At 35.6% G+C, this 20,914-nt stretch overlaps 2 protein-coding genes across 3 annotated transcripts; both read left to right on the top strand.

Annotated features, from left to right (window-relative positions):
• Nucleotides 1–9,482: 9,482 nt before the first annotated feature.
• On the top strand, nt 9,483–14,598 carry LOC113588158. Its single transcript, XM_027027222.2, has 7 exons — nt 9,483–9,514; nt 10,965–11,255; nt 11,356–11,628; nt 12,939–13,166; nt 13,334–13,477; nt 13,555–13,601; nt 13,751–14,598. The coding sequence occupies exons 2-7, from the start codon at nt 11,003–11,005 to the stop codon at nt 13,862–13,864; spliced, it is 1,059 nt and encodes a 352-aa protein (XP_026883023.2). The 5' UTR covers nt 9,483–9,514; nt 10,965–11,002; the 3' UTR covers nt 13,865–14,598.
• A 1,602-nt stretch (nt 14,599–16,200) lies between these two features.
• med18 (mediator of RNA polymerase II transcription, subunit 18 homolog (yeast)) lies at nt 16,201–18,668 on the top strand. Of its 2 annotated transcripts, XM_027027221.2 has the most exons (3): nt 16,201–16,525; nt 16,771–16,845; nt 16,934–18,668. In XM_027027221.2, exons 2-3 carry the CDS (start codon nt 16,773–16,775, stop codon nt 17,485–17,487), a joined length of 627 nt encoding a protein of 208 aa, XP_026883022.1. In that variant the 5' UTR covers nt 16,201–16,525; nt 16,771–16,772; the 3' UTR covers nt 17,488–18,668. The 2 variants fall into 2 exon arrangements, with proteins under 2 accessions (XP_026883022.1, XP_026883021.1); XM_027027220.2 differs by having other exon boundaries at nt 16,201–16,845.
• The last annotated feature ends 2,246 nt before the right edge of the window (nt 18,669–20,914 follow it).

The raw sequence follows: 20,914 nt of genomic DNA, 5'->3' as shown, positions 1-20,914 counted from the left end.
AATAGTGAAGCCAGTTTTCTGTTACTGTGCAGTTTATCAAGCTGTAGGGGTTAGGTTGAATGTTTAATTCAGCAACGATTTTCGTTTTCACTGGATAGCAATTTGAACGTTTTTGTTGTTGTTGTTGTTTTTGTTTGTGTGTTTGTGTGTGTGTAGACTAAATTGTACGAGGATAATACATACAGTATCGTAGAACCGGGAAAGTAACCGTTTATGTGGTATATATAGTATTTGTTTGAAACTTACCGTAGTTTAGAACCACTTGCTTGTTTCTAGTGAAAACCATACACGCTACAAATTAAATACGTGCTACAAAATATATCCAACACAACATTTTACAAATACATATGTTAAATTCAGGGTATCTTCACAAATATTTAAATCAAAATAACATGTTCTGCATTTTCATAAACGCGCTGCAAATTCATAGATGCAACATCCCTGTTTTGAAGGAAAACAAATCGCATTCATTTACATTACAGCATTGGTCAGACGCTCGTATCCATAGTGACATACATAGCCTATATTTATTTCAGTAAGATAGTATGTGTGTAACTTGAAAATCGAACCCATGACCTTAGGTTCAGCTACAGCTTGGGTTCGGCTAACAACTACAGAAGCACACATTTCATAACACATATAACATCTATGATAGATTTATTTGATGCGGACCCCACTTTCCAAAAATTGTACTTTCCATGAGGTCATATAAGATATGTGATTGTGGAGGCTGGAGTTTCTAGAATCAGTGAGTTTATCTTGTGGTTAAAAACAGTAGATCTGATGCGAAAAAAACAATGTAAACCATGAAAGCAAACAGACAAGCCAAATAGATTCTGAAGGCCAAAGGATGTGCAGGATATACATCTCAAACTGGCAACCCCAGATTTAAATTGTTTTGTATATGTTTATTTTCGATTTAATAACGTCAATTGCGATGACGACCTTGATCAAGTCGTCATCACCTGCATCTCACCCTAACACGAAACAAAGAAAAGAAAACATACTTACCTCACGATGTCCCGGGACATAATATAACACGACACCAAATGACATGACAGAGAAGGGGCTTCAAAGTAGGAAAGTGCGCCTGCGTCTTCTCTCTAATCTATGAAGGACAAACCATCATCCACTACAAAGGAGGGGAAGAGGCCATCGACGTGGACATAAAAACACCAAATAGAAATTGAAACCAAAAACGGCAAAAAACTGTGGGTAAGCTTGGGGAATCTCTTTGAAGGACCAATTAACTGAGGTAGTTTGACATTCAAACCTTTGATGGGAGTTAAATAAAATAATTCTCAGTTAACAGAGTGTAATACAGAAGCAGATTTCTCAACAATTGTGGGAGTTACACAGGCAACAGGCAACAGGCACAGCCCTAGGTTTAGAAGTGGAAGGAGACTTGTGCTGTATATGACTCCCAAGGTAGGCCCACATGTTCTCATTGCCCAAAATTGCCTCACCCAAATAACGAGTCATCAGCAGCTACAAGTAGTTACAGGGGGTGGCCCACAGGTGGTAGACACACAAGCAGTAGAGCAGGTGGGAAACTAACTCCCCATGCTGTGGGGAGTCAAACAGCAGACCTCGGAAGTATGAGCAGTTGGTGGGACAAAGTCCAGCGATGAGGGTAAATATGGATGTTGTTGAGATAAAGTGTTTATTGGATACAGTGTCTATGGTGACCACAATCAAAGAAAGTTACTTAAAACAGCATTTTGAGCAGAAAGAAGTTGAGCTACTGTGCGACTGTAGATGGCTGGTGATTAAGGTAGCAAATGGATTAGATCTAGCATATTTGAGCTATTAAGAGCTTGATGTTACACTTAAGGGAAATAGGTTAAAAAGGATGGGATTTCTGGTGGCTAAGGATATGACAGACCCACACTTCCAGGCAAGAAAACAAACAGTGCCAGGGTTGACAGGAATTAATATTATTGCTATCAAGTATTAAGTTAATTGCAAGTTACATGTGCACATTTCCAACCAGAGCCAGTGGAATCTGGGTGGAGACAAATATTTGAAGAAATGTGTGCCAAGGAGAAAAGACCTAGGGGAATGGTAAAAGTTGATACTGATGCAGCGAAAGTGCCTGCAATTTCAGTACAGATGATTGCTGTCACCTTTTGTAGTGTAAAAGGAATTTTTGAATACAGTTAGGGATGGGAAATTGCTGGTCCTGGTTATTAATGTGGGAGAGAGGGACGTGTGGTTGAGGCCATTGCGCAGATCAAATAATCCTTAGATGTTTTTGGAAGAGCCTAGTGGTTTATGACCATTGATTTTTAAAGTGGCTACAATCAAGTGGTAGTGGCAGAGAAGTATAAAGCATGGACTGCTTTTTGTACACCTTTTGACCTATATGAGTGGAACTGTATGCCGTTTGGTTTTTCCAGTAGTTCTGGAACCTTCCAGTAGTTGATGGAGGATATTGCGTGATCAGAGATTTTAGTTATTGTTATTGTACATGTATGATTGTCATGTTCGCCCCTCTCCAGCGTCACGGTTCCAACGGCAACGCCACCATGTTTATTTACTTCCTGGTTTTGGTTTCCTCATGTTTCCTTGTTTTGGTTTCTTTTGGTTCCACCCACTAGTTTGTTTTATTACCTAACAGTTATTGCAATCACCTGTATTGCTAGCCCTTATTAGTTTCTGTATTTAAATCCAGTGTGTGCATTCAGTCTTTGCAGTCTTGTCAACCTATTTTATGTTTCTGAGCCGTTTGTTATTGTTTGATGCTTCTGGTTTGTTGACTCTCCAAGAGTGTTTTGGATTACTCTCTTTGCCTGTTCCCTGTTTGTCTTTGTGGACTGCTTTTCTGTATTATGACCTTGGTTTATATACTTTCTGATTGTGGACTCAGTGTGTTCTCTAATAAAGCTGCATTTGTCTTAATGCGAGCAACTCTGTCTCTGTACATGCTTACAATGTTACAATGATGTGGTTATTTTTTGCAGAAACTGTTGAGGAACACTTATAGAGGTCCTTAAACTGTTCAAATCTTTTGGACTAAAATTAATCTTTCCAATGTATTTTTTTTCCCCAAGAGGTGAACTAGCTGGGGCAAAGTCATATTTAAGCAGGGGGTGGCAAATGATTGAGGGAAGTTGGAAGCAGTGACAGCATGGAAGAAGCCTAGTAATGTGACAGAAATGAGATAATGAAGTTTGTAAGCAACTATCACAGGTTTGTGGAAAGTGTTGCACAAATTGCAGGCTCCCTCTACCTAGTAGTGTCCCAAGGTAGTGTAAAGAAGGGAAAGAAGTGACCAACAGGTAATCAGTCAACCTTTTCAAACTTTTGAGATGATAAATTGATGATGCTGCATTCAATTAGATAAAGAGAAAGTTTTGGATTGTGGGTGGCTGAAAGAAATATGGACAATTATAATGCAATGAAATTGGAGTTAAAGTGGGCTGTGTTGGATAAATTCAGGGATTATTTGTTGGGGCAGAAATTCATTGATAATAATTTCTTGAGCTATCTTAAAATAGCAAAGCTGGGAGCTATGGAGCAAAGATGGGTGGCACATCTGGGAATGTTTTATTTTGATATTGATTATTGCCCTGGGAAACAAAATGGGAATGCCAATGCTTTGTCTAGGCAGTAAGGGAAGTAGAGTGAACTTTTAAGCTAGTGAGAGCCCACTGCTGCTGGCTGAATATGTAAAAGATGTGGAACATTGGTGTCAAACATGTGAAAGGTGTTGCCTTACAAAGGATGTGCACATTAAACCTAAGATCCCCATGGGAAGTCTTCAAGCTGTGGAACCTTTGCAGCTGCTTCAAGTGGATTTCACCATACTTGAACCTTTACAGGATGGGAGAGAGAATGTGATGGTAATGACTGATGTTTTGCTGTGGCAGTTTATTGTGGCAGTTTACTCTGGCAGTGGTGATGAGAGATCAAACTGTGGGGACTGTAGCTTGAGTGTTGAACAGAGAATCGTTCCTCAAGTATGGTGTTTCAGATCGGCTCCATTCGGATCAAAGACGTTGCTTCAAAGCAGAAGAAGTTCAAATGTTGTCTGGGGTATGGCATCAAAAGGAATCGTCCCACAGCCTACCATCTACAAGGAAATGGTCCACAAGGACATGTGAACAATTTAATAGAACGCTCTGCAACTTTTGGCAAATGTTTTCTTTGGTGCTAATTGATGCGGGAAAATAGCACTATTGCAGCGGAGCAGGTTGTATTCTGAATATGAGAGAACAGTGGGAAAAAATAAAAGCATTTTAAGTGGGTAAGCGCAATTCCAGAAACATTTTGATGCATTTTAATGTATATGTTTCAATGTCATACTTTTGATGTACACTTAGTTACTATTCGTAAGAAGTGTCATCTAGACAACTTTTATATCAGGTAGTGGCGTGTCTACATTGTATTTTATGAGTTGCTATCCTAACTTTCAGTCAAGAATTAACAGTGGGAAAACTAAAAAAAGTATTTTTGGTGGGTAACCGCAAATCCAGTAAACATTTTGTTGTGTTGAGTCACATTTTTATTTTTTGATTCTAAGAGCTTCTGTGACATAGAATTTTATGGCAGAGGTTTTATTAGGTGTGGTGTGGAACATTTTCAAGTTTATCATGTATTAAATTGATGAAAGGATTTATGCACGTGTGTTGGTGACTACGTTAAGTGTTGGTGAAGTACTTACTATTGACATTCAGAATAAGGCTACATATATAAATTATATATAATTTTATTGTTTTTAAATTATATTAATAAACCTGTAGTTTGCCCTGGCAATGATGCTGTTGCTTTTTAAAAAGGCATAAGGTAGTACCTGTTACATTTGCAATGGTACAAAATCATTGACAGACCATAAATTACACAAGATATACCATCCCTGAATGTTCCTATTTGGTAGGAATACAAAGTGAGGCAATAATAATTCAACACAACACAATGTTACATTTTACAATTATTTTTGCAAATAGGCAACTGATTGCATCAGGGATGAGTGCTCCCCTATGATGCCAGGGGGAGTATCCCTTCTGGCACACTGTAGCTTTCCCTTAGTAATTTGTTGCTGGAGGTTAATAGGTGAAAAAGTTTGCTTTAATTTCAGTTTGTAGCCTGCTAGGACAGCAGTTCAGTTCTCTCTGAATTTTTACCTGTTAGTTATACAAAGTCTCCTTAATTTAGAGGCTTTATATTTGTAATTTTAGTTAAAAGGGGATTGGTTATTTCATGAGGTTGGGTGTCTGTTCTTAGTTGTGTAGCAGTTTGGTGAGCTCCCTGATATTTGTGTAGGCTTTGCTTTTGTGTTGGAGGTAGGTTTGGGGTGCTTGCTGCTGATTGCAATGAAGTATAGTGTGACTTGTGTGTAAAGTTAATGTAATAAATCAAATAGTTTACTAATTTGGTGTCTCTTTCTTTTAGGTCTAGCTAGGACGAGTGGGTTGTGGTCCTGCAGTGGGTGGCTATAATCTAGGTCTCTTTTTGTTTGCACTGGGTTTGTATGCTGTGGTTGCAATGTTTTTTGTTGTTGGTTTTTTTTTTGTTGTTTTTTGTGGTGTATGTGTGTACAGTGGCCACTATTTTTATTTTCCATAAAACATTTGGAACACATTTCATAATCCACCGCTAGAAGGGAGGCTATATTAGTAAATGGTTTTAACCATTTTTATATTAAGCATATGCAGAAATACTTTTTTTTTTTTAAATATTCATGCTGATTGGAAGTAAGCAGTACAATTCATTTAAAGGCTCACTGTTTAAATAAAATTAACAATTTTGTGAAAATGAACATATATGTTTTTTAATTTATAAACTAATAGAACTGAACTGACTTGGAGGGAACTGTCCTTTACTCCCTTGGGTCACATATTAAAACTGATTCCTTCACAGAATAAGATACTGATCCCCATCCCCACATATGCTGCAGAAGTAGACTAATATTTCTGGTCTCTCTTATAACACTGAGTTGATGGTAAGCAGTTATTGTAGAACCAATAGTTATCAGAGAACTATTGCAGCTAAGTGATCAAATATTAAACAAATCTAAACACAGAGCTTACAAATGGCAAAAGGTCCTCAAAATCACTTATTATACGTGTTACACTGGAACTCCTTAAATTACTCTTTAGAAGAACAGAGGAAGTGCATTCATCAGGAGGCTAAAAGTCAGGTTGTTGTTTTCATGCAGATCTCATTAGATTCAGTGTACCCATAGCAGTGTCTTGGTCAGAAGTTATACAAGTTATATAAAACACCTTTTTTTTTTACAAGTAAGACTGGTCAGAATCATGTTTTTTTCATAGAACAATAAAAAATTACTAAAATGCATACTAAAAATCAAATGGCATACTTTGCCTTTTGCAGTCTTGTCTCATCAGAAATACTATCAGCACCTGAATTCTGTTCCTCCAGGTGACCGACTGAAGACCGACTCCAACAAACTGTTTCTATCATTTAGTTTTGTTATATCAGGCAAAAGTGAAAAACTATAGCTGTTAATCCATAAACACTTTTTTAATTTGGTCATAGCCAATCAGTTACAGCAACCCCCCCTGGTGCAGAGGAATGTAAATAATGTGTAGGTGCATATTTCTATCTGAACTACTATGAAATTGTCACGGAACCCTCGCCTCCCGCGTGTCATGTGGTTTGGCCCGCCACGTGCAGTGGGAGGATCCTCGTATGTGGACACCTGTGCACACACCTGTGTTGTCTTTATGTATTTAAACCCTCGTCATACTGTGCAGGATTGTTGGTTATTGCTGATGTAGCGTATTAATATTAAATGTTAGCATTGTCGTATTACATGTATTCCTGTTTATCGTGTCTGTTGTTAAGCGTTTCATGTTCCTTGTTTGTAAGTCGTGAGTTCCGTTGTGTTTATATGTTAATAAATGTTCATCCACCTCGCTGGAGCCTGTGCGTCCTTCGGCACCCGGGCCACGCGTCACAGAAATATGCAAGAATGAGCTATTTGTTAACATCCCTGACATTCTTAACGCTCCATCAGTTTTCAACTGTTTACCAGCCACAGTGTTAATTTCCAGGTGACATACTTAGGTAAAACCTATAACAAAAATCCGTAGTCGTGTCTGCATTACACGTGAGATGACTCACAATTAGTTAAAACGTGAGAAGTCATGACTGATAGATAAGAACGTGTTGCAAGGCTTGACTGCCAGTGCAAAAGTGCTCATGCTTTCATTTTGCTCTAAATGTATTACATAAGAGCTGACACGCACTAGCACTTATGTTATACAGTGGGCTGAGGAAATTATTTTAACCAACCTTCCATCTCACCCCCAAAGGAAACTGATGTTCTGTGGTGTTTGAAAGCATTAAAAACAGATGCACTCAGTCACTTTCTGTTTCTGTAACATTACCCATTCTCCCAAATAATTAAATCAAATATATCAAATAATGAAGATAATATAGACCTGCAGGCACAACTGAATGTCCCCATAATCTTTTTTCTTTTACTAAGAAAATCAAATAATAATGTGGATCTAAATTTAAAGTGATGGCTAAATCTTGAATGAATAACCTTAACCTATAAGATAACTAAAGCAGAACATTTCCAGAATTTAGCTGTGTTCAGTGCTTGATGAGTTTTAAAGTTAATAATTCATGATGTCTAAAGGTTGACCAGGTTTCATAGTATGTTAATTTAATTTAACATTTAACTCAAATTTTGTTTCAGCTAAGTATAGATAAATGTTCTTAAAGATCATCCCCTTTATGAGGAAATATATACAATAATATTCTTGATGTAATAAAGCAATTAGAGATTAAAATTTGGTTCTTCTGGTTTAATATTTGGTTCCATATTTCTATACTTTTGAAGTATATGATCTTTAACCTTTTCTTTTGGCTTTATAATTTAAATCAAAATAACAACCACTGTGTGACTGAAAAATATCTTATTGGAGCACAATGTCTGATCTAGTGCTTACTTCAGTCATGCTAGGTGATGTGCTGAAAACTGAAGTTTCACATCAGCATGACAGATTTGTGGTAGTCTCCTGACACAGACAAGCCTCCTGTGAAGCTTGCAAACTCATGATCATATAAACATTAATACTGCAGTAGCAAACCTTTATGAGGCACAAATGGACCATATTTTTAAATGGTTATCCATGAAAACCTTCTAATGGTTTAGAAAATGTAAGATTTTGTGGCATGAGTGTAATGTGTGTACATCAGTCTAGCATCGGCAGTGCAAACAGACTACAGTAAAAAAAAAAATAATAATACTACATAATGCATGAGACTGTGCAAAAAGACAGTTTTATAGTCTATGGATTGTTCTATGCAACAAAAAAAATAATTTTAGCACCACCTATCACAAACCTTAGACCCATTGCATAAGCAGGTACATAATGTAAAGATGTGGAAAATAAACACTGGAGGCAAAAGAGCATGTACAATACCTTACACTGAATGAAAAGGAACAAGTCTTTTGAAATGAGCAGTTACCTTTGACTCTCAATGATTTCATAATGGTGGCCAAATTTTGGACCAAACTTAGTATTTGTTGTATTAATAAAAACAAGCAAATTAACATTGTGAACTTTAGAATTTGGTGGCATGGATTTGTTTGGTATTCCATATTAATTGTCATTGTCATTTTGACTTTTAGTTAGACAAAAAAATGGTAAAAGTAATTATCTTTGTGGGAAATTAACTCTTTGTCAAATATATAGTTCTCTATTTGAGAACTTGTTTTATTACCAGACATGAATTACATTATGTGTTGTTTAGTTAAAAGTTTAATCTGCTGGAAGTTCCAGGTGTTCAGTCATATAACATTGAGTCAAATAACAAAATTATTTAACATTTTTATCATAACCTTTTCTGTTTCACAAGTCAACTTCTGCATTTACACAAATGAAAGTAGTTGACAATATGCTGATGGTAAATCTGTTCATTTGACCAACTATTTAGCAAGCTCATTATCTATGTGGAACTAAAGTTAGAATATACTAGCATGATGCTTATGGTGATGAATGCAACAACTCGTCAACTTTTACACTGATGATTGCTCTGCACATTTTTTGTCTGATTTTTCATCTTTATAATGCAACAGCCATAAGAACATAAGTAGTTGAACATCATTATTGGTGTTTCACACTGCAGTGAAAAAAGCATAAATGGTGGAATAATGCATACACTCGCTTCAATCATATGAGGATATTTTCCTCTTTGCATCATGTTTTTTTTATACTACCCTTGAAGTTGGTTAAGCCACACAAACTGTGAATGCAGTTGTAAATGTGAGCACATTCTCATTCTGTGGTTGTTGACTCTGTCCATATAAACAGTCACACCAGGGGGGTTGGAGTGGAAAACATAACCTTGCTTTTTTGTGCAACACTGACCTTTTGAGTAAGACACCTCAGAAAGCATTCAGAGCCCCAGCTATAGTGTGTTATTTTTGCATTGTGTCTACATGTTAAACAGACTGCTTTAAATATGAGAAGAATCTTGTGCTTTATCTTGTTCTTACACACTATCAGAACATATTCACCTGATTCAGTGAAAGGTAAGAACCACTTTACCAATTACAGCCCATCTGAGAACTTATCATTAATTATACTTCAAATCATATCATAAACAAAGTACTGACACTTTATATTGAATTGAAATTAAGATAATGAAAAATTAACCAATTACACATTGTACATTTCTCCATTATATTGCTCAACATGAATATATTGATACTTTCACAATTTCCATAATAATAGCTAATAATAAATATATAATCATTAATACAGATTACTATTATTAAAACTTTTATAATTACTATTATATAATATCATTATATAATATGTTATCCAATTTCAGTACTTTTACATTATAATTCAAATGTTCAATTTCTTTGGCTTACTTCATACTATTTCATTCAGATTTTAACATACTTTTTTTCAGAGGAATTAAGCCACTGCAAAGTCTAGAGTTTAATTTAAAACCAACTCTCCTCAGTCAGGCTATGGATTTAATAAGGAATCACTAAGCACAAACAATCTCACAATGGATTCCTTTCTGTGAGCATGAAATCAGCTTTCCAACTAAGGCCTAGTGCCTTAAAATAAGGTCATTTTTAGTAAATAATCAACAAAACTAATATTTGCACATTTAAAAAATACCTTTATATAAATCTAGCTTTTGACTAGGTTAGATTAGAAATACATATGGAGACTACAAAGAACAAAGTCTTAATTTTGAAGAGTTACTAGTTTACTAGTTAAAGTTCTTAAATGATACTCACTTTACCCTATCATAATATTAGAGAACAAAATTTTACCATTTACCATTGTGACCTAATTCTTAAATGATTTGAAATCACGTTACTAGATTTAATTGTCTTGTCTTCCATTTCCAATTAAATGCTTATGTAGGGTAATATGTAGTAGTAACAAATGTACTTACTGGCCTAGTGCCTTAAAATATGAATTGTATAATGATTTAATTTTTTTTGCACAGGACAGGTTTTGCATGTACTGTATTTGTTTTATTCTGCAGATGTTTTGGTTTATTGAATCTTAGTTTGCCTAGAATAATTATCTTCTAATTCTTTATTTACGGTTTTCTAATTACAGTTTGCCAACTGCATCAGATCAAATAACTGAAATTAGATTCCACTACTAAAAGCCGATCCAAATTCAAAATCCAATATGAAATTTTAAAATTTGTAGCTACATTTTAATGTTTGTTTCTTTCAAAATTGTGTCTTGGGGTAATCCTACTTATCTCAACCAATTAATCAATTGTATTATAGGTTACATATCACAAATGCATAATCATTTTTCCAATTTCAAAAGTTCAAATTTGAAGAACAAGTATATTATTATTTCTTCATTGGCTACTGACTCTTACCATGGTTTCCTTTTACTGTCTTCAACATTGACTTTAATTTTCAAAACCTTAAAACAGGCATCTTTTTATACCTTTTTAAAATACCTATACCTTTTTTTTTTCTTTATTATCTGTAGCCTCTGTCAAACTTGTGCCTCTTGGAAGCACAATTACAATGCCCTGTGAGGGTTATGCTGGTCACAAAACTGCCAAATGGATGTACAAAAGAAACAATACATTTGAAATTCTTGTAAATGAAGCTAATGGCTTCACTTTTTACAAAACAATGAAGAATGGGCCAAAGATTCTCAACAACTTCTCTTTACAAATCAGTCACTTCTCAGACCTCAATGAAGGGACATATTATTGTCAAGTTTGCACACAGAAATGTAATGACAGTAAACAAATATCTTTGATAGCTCAGTATGGTAAGTAGAAGTCAATCTTGAAAGATATTCTAAAAGTGTTCTTTAAGACCAGTTTAAAATAATGCTTTAGAGGACACTCACCATCTTTTTCCATTTACAGGCACATTTTGTCCATCAGTGAAAAGACAATTTATCATTCAAGGTGATAGTTTCAGTTATAGTTGTCCCCATCGGTTGGATCTGAAATTAGGCTGGAAGTTTGACACACATGTCCAAAACACTGCAACTCCTGTAAAACGTAAACTGAGAGATAAAGGTTTTTTGTTAATTTTGGATGTTCAGCCATCTGATGCAGGAGAGTACAACTGCTGGAGAGAGATATCAACTGGGCTAAAGCATATAGTTTGCACTGTGGCTCTGTGTGTACTTACAGGTAAGCATCATCCAAGCAGTAATCTTTGGCTTTATGAAGTCCTTATCTCCTTACACATTACCAAATATTCTAATCTATTAATTCAGTCAGTGTTAAATAGAAAATGTCAGTGATTTTTGTCTAGAATATTAAGAAATCAGGCAATTTTATTATGTAAACAACAAAATTTTTTGTAGAATAATAATTTACTTTTATATAGTATAATCTCATGATTTGTTAAGACCATTATTAACAACAAAAACAACAGTACACTTTTCATCAACTGATTTAGTACATTTCAGTTGCCTAACCAGCTCAGGCAGGTTTTTACTCATTTATTATACGATATGGTTCAGATTTCATAGTTTTCATTATTTAAATCTAAACATGTTCAATATTTTACTTGTCTTTAATTTTTCTATGTTTGCTAAGAGTTTTATCATTTATTGTTCTCAAAATATTTAACATCTTTTTTTTTTTTTTTTTACATGGGACCAACCCCTAATTTCATTCTACAAATGCTCTACTTTATTGATTTGCTAAAAAAATGTGTTGTTTAAAATTCGATATGACTTGGTCCTTTCAGATATGTCCCTATATAATGTGAAACTTAGGTCCTAAGATTTATTCTTAATTTAGCACATTTCTGCAAACATAGATCAAACTGAAGTCAATGGTTTCAAACTGAAGTCAATGATTTTCAAATGAACACAGCTGTTAATACAATGGAGTAGCAAAACTAATTAAAGTATTTTGTTAATAAAAAATAATTTGTGCCACTTTTTATGTACAAAATTAGGTTAAATTATTCTGCCATCAATTATCCTAGGCTATTATTAGTTTTGATAATTTCAGATAGTTTCATTGAATGGCTCAATAGGTAGACATGAAATTATTAACTTGGTATGCTTTTTACTTAGAAAGTCTGCTGTTGAATAATTCTATGAAGTGTGATGAATATTCAAGTAGCATCAAAATCAATGAGTTTCTATAGGAGTATGGAGGGATGAATGAAAGCATAGAAGCGGTAGGTAGAGTGTTGTTAGGCCAGTTTGGTGATTGGGAACAGTAGTTCAGTATGACAAATTTAGTGGTTTTAACATTAAAACTGAAGGAGTATGAAAATCATTAAAATGTCAAATTCTGTGCATTTCCATCTTTATATTTGAAGTCTATTTTATGCCTCAATTCTGCAAGTCTGTCCATGTTCTTTGCATCACAGAAAACATGCCTCCCTGTGTTTTCATCAGTGTGATTAGTAAAATAAAAATCAATGTGACCTTACAGTGTCTCTGTGAGACATAAAATTGTATCATATTTATTTTTCACAGTTGCAGATATGAAGATGAGTGATTCACCCCAGATTTGTACCCTTTACTGTGACATGGACATTGAGGCAGAAAAGGAAAGCGCAATTGTTTATGTGACAGATAAATGGAACATCTCTATTGCAAGTAGAGTAAACAATTCAAAGAGTTCTGTGAGCTGCAGCCTTCATCGTAGCAGTGTGAAGATGAACAGACCCAGTTCTGAGATGGACCATGCTACCACACAATCAGGTAACTACTCATGGTAATTAGGATTAGTTAATGCTTTTTAATTAAATCACCTAATGTTGGGAGTACCCTGACATGGATCATCTCAGTGAGATCTTTTTTTATCTAAAGGATTTTGGTCAAGATGTGTAAGATTTATTCATTGAACTGTACATTTGATTCAATTTCAGATATCACTTCAGGCATTACAGTGAATGATGCATCCATCACCCCATCACGAAGAGCTGTATTCATAAGCATGTTAACAGCTGTTTTTTTCATCCTCATCATTATAGTTATCATATGTTTATGGGTTTTACAAAGAGCAAATACAGGTGAGAAGAATATTATTCAAACCGTGCATGTAGGTTTGTATGTGTGTAATAGTTTTTTTGTTGTTGTTATTTTGCAGACAAGAGCTCTGACAGACATTTTCAACAAACAACCAGGTGTTCAGAGGTAATTATGTTGCACTATTTTGTCTGTATCATATTGCTTTTGCAGTATTTTCTGTATCCAAATGTATGAAAACAATTACAGGTCTGATAACTTTCTTTACCTTTAACACTAAAACACTGTTATTATTTTGTTTGTTCCTCTCACTAAAGGATGAAAATGAGTCTCAGGTGATTTATTCTACTCTGGAAATTCGTAGCTATCAGAATGTCATAACACCTGAAAATGAGTGTGTGTACAGTCAAATTAAAGCTTATGAAAAATGACACTATTACTGTATTTTGAGCAAACATAATTGATTAATTAAATGTTATGTGTTTATTGTGCATTGAGTTGGCATTTATGAAATGTATTGCAACCAAAAAACAATTCTTAGCTTTGTCTTACCAGTGTTGTCATCAGGAATTAATTTCAGGGAAGATTAGGAAAAATGCTAAATGATATTGCCTTTTAAAATTAACATGACAAGTGCAATGTAGTACTTGACACCTCTAGAAGCAGGAGAAAACTTTAAAAATTTGTCATTTCACTGTTTGTCATTTCATTTTCAAAGGCATGAGCTACCATTTAACTTGCCACATTAAAAACATGAATAGGCATAGGACATAAAATACTTCCATTGTTTTGTATAAAATATTTTCATTGCTATTGACTTTCAGAACTAAACTAATAAAGTTGTTGAATTTATTTTTTTTTTTACATTTATGTGACCAAACATCCATTACTAGTTAAGCTAGCTGGCTATAGCTTTTGAACAGAAACAGGAAAAATATGCATATCCTGATTTGTTAATCCTTTTTTTCTTATAGCAGCTGTTAGCCAGTAAAATGTGATTAAACAAAGGGATGCATTCATTTGATGTGTGGGGCTTTGACCTTTTATGGACATCACTGTAGTAATTACTACAAAAACAATTTTAATGCATGTAGAGTATCAGTTGTACTTTATGTGTGTTTTGTAAATCCCACCCTCCAGCCATGTCAGTGTGTCTTATTGCCACTGTTTTGTCATGTCATGTTCTCATTCTCAGTTTTGATAGCAGTATAATTCAAGTTAACACCAGCTTGAATAAAACACCTTGATGTAAATGACTTGATGCAAACTTCTGTATTTCTTTTGACTGTTGTGTCTGTGTCTGGTGTTAACTTTGACTGTTGTGATCTTCTGCATATTTAATAACGTGCTAGGTTTAATAACGTTTAATAACGTCCAAGGTTTTGGCTATATTTGAATATGTGTATATATGAAAACTATATTTAACTTATTTTGTATATTTACATTACATGTACAAATATATTTTTACAGTTTTTGACATTAAAAGCAGCTAATACCGGTTCTTTGGTGAAAACCAGGTTATCCAATTTATGATTGACTTTTAAAATGAAAAAAAAAAAGGTTTCTTGCAGCCTACTAGGTAGAGATATAGAGCAGTCATAACCAATAATGTGGCTGATAAGCTTGTATATTTTGTACCATATGATATATCTACAAATGTGGGTATAATACCACATTCAGAATTATTAACTTGTGAAATGTCTCACGCACTCTACATATAATATTTTGATATTATTCACACATCCCACACCGTGTACTTGGCATTGCATCTTAAAACTGTTCTGTGCACAGAGAGCAACAACCAAAAGCAAAAACCCCTTTGTCTATTTAATCTTATATATATATAGTTATTTTAGGTGATTCGGGTAATTTCCAATCCACATCATTTACTGCTTTTCAAATGTTTGTGAACCAAGGAGTGATTTAGATCTCTTTGAAGACATGTGAGACACTGAAGCCACTTTGCATTCTGTGGTTTTGCTACTCTAACCATGCATTAGTCACTCGCTGAGGTATGGAAAGGAAACTTCAGACATGCCTGACAACATTTTTCTTTGACACAACACAAATTCTCAAGTGCCATCTATTTAGTGGTAGGCTGAATTTTCATGGTCTATTGAAACTTTGGATCTCCTTTTGATGCAAACTATTAACCAGAATGATAAATACTCTGCATTATTTTTCTCATAACATTCCTACCCACCCCAATAGTAAGTAGCAATATAGCTCAGTGGTTTTATTGAGTATTTGACTTGAAATAAAGTACATTTTAAATTTATTTTTAGATATATTAAATACAGAATAAACTCCAAAACTCATTGGGATAGAGAAAAAAAGGTTTAACCTTTAATACTTATTCCTACATGACCTATGGTTTTTCTAATGTTCAGTAATGTGGTGTTGCCCATCAACAGCACAAGCACAATAATGCATTTTATAAAACATGGCACAGCATAGTTTTTTCCTTTTTCTCCATAAGGTGTGAATTTAAAAAATATTTGAGCAGAGCAATAAACTTGTCTGTGTCATAAAGCAACAGTATATTCAGATATATTTGTATGGTATGTTACTAATTATAAGCCAATGACAAAATTACTTGTTAGGTGGAAAACAAATAACAAAACACAACGCTAACAAAAGCGCTAACGTGAAATCAATTTAATTAGAATTGTTAAATGATATTTATCGTTTTAAAGAGTGTGCATTCAAACTGTTATTTTGAAGAAAGTTTTTAGTACATGAAAGAGCGAAAGTGATGCCAAAGGAGCATGCGCGACACCAAAGCCTCTAAAATAAACAGCCAGCTTACCTAATTAGAGGTTACTGAGGCAGACAATATTTAAATAAGTAAATGAGAAGAATATTTACATATCACCGTTATATGTATTGCCTACAGTAGGGAGTGGTAACTGTTAGGTACCTGGTAGTCGACACGTATTACTTCTTACTTTGTCAGTTGACGCGGCCTTGACTTCCTTCCAACGTTTGGCGGTGTGGGACGTCATTATGCTGCCATGACGAACCCCAAATGGTCGTTTTTTCCCGTCGTGCAGATTGATAGATTCAGACGTAGCCAGTAGCTAACGACTCTTGTAAGTGCACTGCATATATAAAAAATTGTTTAGAAGTAATTGCACTTTTGTTCCCTACTTCATAATATATCCGCAGTTAACTTTACTTTCTTAAGCAACGTAGCTAGCTAACTAGCTAACCAGCTAACTTGGATTTTAGCTTGTCTTTCTAGTCGGTCTGGAATCGAGGATAACAAATAGCTAACTAGCTAGCTAGGTTAACGCTAGTCTGTTTACTTTGTGTCGCCTTATTTTTGATAATTGAGCGATGGAAGCTCCACCAGTCACCGTAATGCCAGTTACAGGGGGCACGATTAACATGATGGAGTATTTACTGCAAGGTAAATGAATTTGTTTTCAAGCTGCATAGAATACCTATTGTAATATGTACTTTGTGCACAAATTAATTTTAGAACCGTTTTGGCATAGGCAGTGTACTGGACCAGTCCTTGGACAGTTTGCTCCATCGTCTAAGAGGTCTGTGTGACAACATGGAACCTGAAAGCTTTGCTGACCACGAGCTAGTCTACCTTCTCAAAGGTCAGCAGGGAAACCCTTTCATCCTGCGAGCCAGGCGCTCTCTTGCTCACCCCACTGCTCCCTGGCACCTACGTTACCTTGGCCAGCCAGAGGTGGGAGACAAGAGTCGTCATGCCCTGGTACGGAACTGTGTGGATGTTGCAGCCTCCCACAGCCTGCCGGACTTCCTTAACGAGATGGGCTTCCGAATGGACCATGAGTTTGTGGCCAAAGGGCATATTTTTCGGAAAGGTGCACTCAAAGTGGTGGTGAGCAAGTTATCTCGTGTGCTTGTGCCTGGCAACACAGACAACACTGAACCATTGTCACTATCCTATCTAGTGGAACTTAGTGTGTTGGCACCAGCTGGACAAGACACAGTATCTGAGGATATGCGCAGCTTTGCAGAGCAGCTCAAGCCACTGGTGCACCTGGAAAAGATTGATCCTAAAAGACTCATGTAAATTCTATTATAAGAACAGATCTAAACCATTCCAAAAATTAGATTAAGACAACACAGTATCTGACTGTTTCTAATTTTTCAAAAATTAAAAGTTTGTATGTCTTTGTCGCTAAATAACAAATGCATCAGCTCTACCCAGCAACTAAATAATTTGAAGTCAAGAAATTAGATCTTGTTCAATAAATAATGTGCTGTAATAGTGGAATGAGTTAAACTGTGAGCATTATTTGAAGTGGTAATAAGTCTACACATTTCATTCAATGAAATGCCCTGCATCCCAAACTGGATACTGTTTTTGTGAACAATCTTGACTTTTTAAATTTAGAAACTGTATAAAAATGCTGTTTAGTCTAGACAATAGTTGGATTATAAGAGGACAAAAATATTTAAGAATATTTGCTTATTTTCAAAATACATCATTTCTCTGTTACTTTTGCATTGGCAGGCAATGTTTTGGTTCTTGTATTCAGTGGAATTAGGTGTCTAGATGGAGCTATCTGATCTTTGTTAGCATTATAAACATTTGTATATTTTCACTTTTTTGCACTAGGTGGCTCTCTTACTCCAGTATAAGTTTTTGCTGGCCCAGCACTGAGTGGCATGTCTTTTAAATCTAGCATGTGAGAGATGCAGTTGCTATGGCAATTATTAGGTGCAAGATCTATCCCCCCCACCTCCACCACCATTTCTAATTAGCTTCCTCAATTGCTTAATGATACATGGACGTGTGAAAGCACTCTTTTCTTCCCTGTCAGAAAAGTGCAGATATTTCTTTCCTATCCACTCTCATCTCCACTATTAACTCATGAGAGCTGACACCAGAGATGGCAGCTAGAGATGAGGCCATTACTCTTCGAGGGCTCCAACTGGGGTCCCACTCTTTAAAATGTATGAGCAAATTTACCATTAATTTCTTTTTTTAGGCTTTACACAATCATTTGAATGGAGACAAATTATTGGCCTGGTCAAATTTGCCTTTGATGAAGTGGTTGCATTTTGGTTTGAGAGGTATTTATGGAATTGCTAAATTCCATTTCCTTGCACCGATATCTAAGTCAGTTTTATACCACCTCATTGCTATAACTAGTTTGAGAAATGGGAGACTGGCACACAAAGCTGGTGATGTACTGCCTTTGTTATCTTTTTTTCTAAAATCTTTGGGGGGAATTTTTTTGGGGGGGGGGGGGGTGCATTAATGTTTATAACCAAAGACATGGATGTTATAACCATAAACGATGAATGGATTCTAGGAATATATCATGAGCAACAGAATAAAATATATTTACGTATTTTTAACACATCACATAGATGCAATTCATTGTACCATTTCCTAATCCTTGAAATGGCAGTTTCCTTTTTTGGCTTATCTACATTGGATGCAGAATGTTGGTGTTGGAATGTTTTGATAACACTGAATCCTCTTATAATATGCTCATTATAGGCCTTTGTCTGATGTTCATAGGAAATGTGACCTAAGCATGAACAAAAATTCCTTGATAGCGATTGGCCTTGTCTGCTTTCCCTCTATAGCCTTTTGTCATTTTATCACTTTAAAATGAAATCTGCTGCCCATTAAATGTTTCTTACCTCATCTTGAATGGCTTTTTAGAGTTCAGGAGCTTAACCTAGGTTACATGGATTCCTCATGAGAGCATATTTATTTGTTGTTTGTTTGACTTATGCACATTATGTTAATGCCATCTGACAAGAAATAACATTGCAGTAGGACTGTTGATTGTCTTGTACCACTGGGCACTGCATTCTAGGTGTGGAAAGCAGTGCCAATCCAAATTGCTTCCTCCCTTAGGAGATTTATTGTGCTAGTTACTTATTTGTGAATGGGATTAGATATGTGTGTCAGATCATATTAGCTGAAACTCTATCAGCGTCTCCCGTGTGTGAAAGAGACGTTACCTGCACTCTTGGTTATTTTTAAAGCACTAGCCCTGTCTTAACTGAGGCCCTTAGGCCTATCTTTTGACAGTCCTGCATCTCTGAACATTCTCTGCATTTTAGAGAAGGATCAGTGCCAAGATCTCTGTCATGATAAGCCGACTGTTGCCAGAGGCAGAAAGTATTATAAGCAGGCAAATCTGGGCCAGTGCCATGGAAGGGTGAAATCCACTCTTACCTGTTTTGTAGAAGATTGCAAACTCTTTCTTTGTCATTAATGTTCACTTGAGATGGACTTCATTTATACATTTTTTGGAAGATGTATAGATTCATATTGTTTTCCCAGGTCTGTCCAGATAGTTGAACTGAGGAATATAGGATTATGTAACATCAAATGTAGAGAGGTGTTGTAGGTCCGTCCATCCATCCACCCACCCACTGTGGAAAAAGTCTTTAAAATTAGATCCGTGTTTTTGCCTTTTTGAACACAAAGTAGCATTGCTCCCCTCTCATGTTTCAGATAGACCTAATGGCTGCAATGATTTACTGGTATGGAGTGTAAAAAGCAGCCTGGTTGAACATGTTCTGATGCTAACACGAGCAGACCCATTACTGCTTTATCTTCCACCTTCTATGAGTCTGTGTATTTGTTTTATATGTACCATTCTTCTTCTTTATGTTGTATCTCAATTCATTCAATGGGTTGGACATGCACATTTAATTAAAAAACCCAAACTTTCTACATGTACAGTAAAAGTCTATAGGTTTTGCCATGTACAGCTTATGTTAGTCATCCTTCAGAATGTTATCAGTGGTCATTTTCTGACACAGCTTCTGTTGGCTGGATATTTTTGGGTGGCAGATAACTCATCCAAGTAGTGACACTGATGTGTAACAACCCCACCTATATTGCTGTGCCTGATAACCTTATACCAGCTTAACACCCACAACTATGTCTCTTCTATGTCAGTGTTAATGTGTTGGCCCACTACCCAAATATCTGGTCAGCAGTGATGAATGTGACAGAAGGTGGCTGATGAACTGTGCATCCTGAGATGATATGGTCTACAGTCTGTAATTGTAATGTCATTACACCATGTGGTATAAGTCCCTTTTTTGAACTGCAGCAATTAAAATCTGTCCCCTGGCCTTTGTATTGTAAGTCCTGTCACTGGGTGTGCCATGTAAAAGTTGTGTGCAGAACCAAATAGTTTATACCCGAACACTGGGGCACTGTTTGTGAAATACATGGTTGCACACTACTCATCAGAACACCTCACATATGCTCTATGTTTTTATATGCCATAGCACAATTGTAATTCTATAGTAAATGGCACTACATGTTGCAGATTCTGTGGGTCTATTGTGTAACATTTGAGTGTGCCCAAATAGTGGGAGTGCTGGGTGGAGACGGAAGAATTCCTGCTTGTATATGAACATGTTTTGTGGATTTGGATTGTGGTAACTTATGTCACTTGTGGAATGTCTGAGGGCACTCATCTTTTGTCAGCCTTATCCTCCAAAGTCGAATGTTT

Source organism: Electrophorus electricus, chromosome 10 (genome assembly GCF_013358815.1).
Source record: "Electrophorus electricus isolate fEleEle1 chromosome 10, fEleEle1.pri, whole genome shotgun sequence".
NCBI classification, from domain to species: Eukaryota; Metazoa; Chordata; class Actinopteri; order Gymnotiformes; family Gymnotidae; genus Electrophorus; species Electrophorus electricus.
The sequence above is the reverse complement of the archived record's forward strand: the minus strand, read 5'-3'. Positions and strand labels throughout refer to the sequence as shown.

Coding starts and splice junctions, on each gene's coding strand:
- LOC113588158 (XM_027027222.2), top strand. CDS start 11,003: ATGCCCTGTGAGGGTTATGCTGGTCACAAAACTGCCAAATGGATGTAC. Junction 11,256..11,355: donor ATCTTTGATAGCTCAGTATG/GTAAGTAGAAGT, acceptor TTCCATTTACAG/GCACATTTTGTCCATCAGTG. Junction 11,629..12,938: donor GGCTCTGTGTGTACTTACAG/GTAAGCATCATC, acceptor TATTTTTCACAG/TTGCAGATATGAAGATGAGT.
- med18 (XM_027027221.2), top strand. CDS start 16,773: ATGGAAGCTCCACCAGTCACCGTAATGCCAGTTACAGGGGGCACGATT. Junction 16,846..16,933: donor GATGGAGTATTTACTGCAAG/GTAAATGAATTT, acceptor GTTTTGGCATAG/GCAGTGTACTGGACCAGTCC.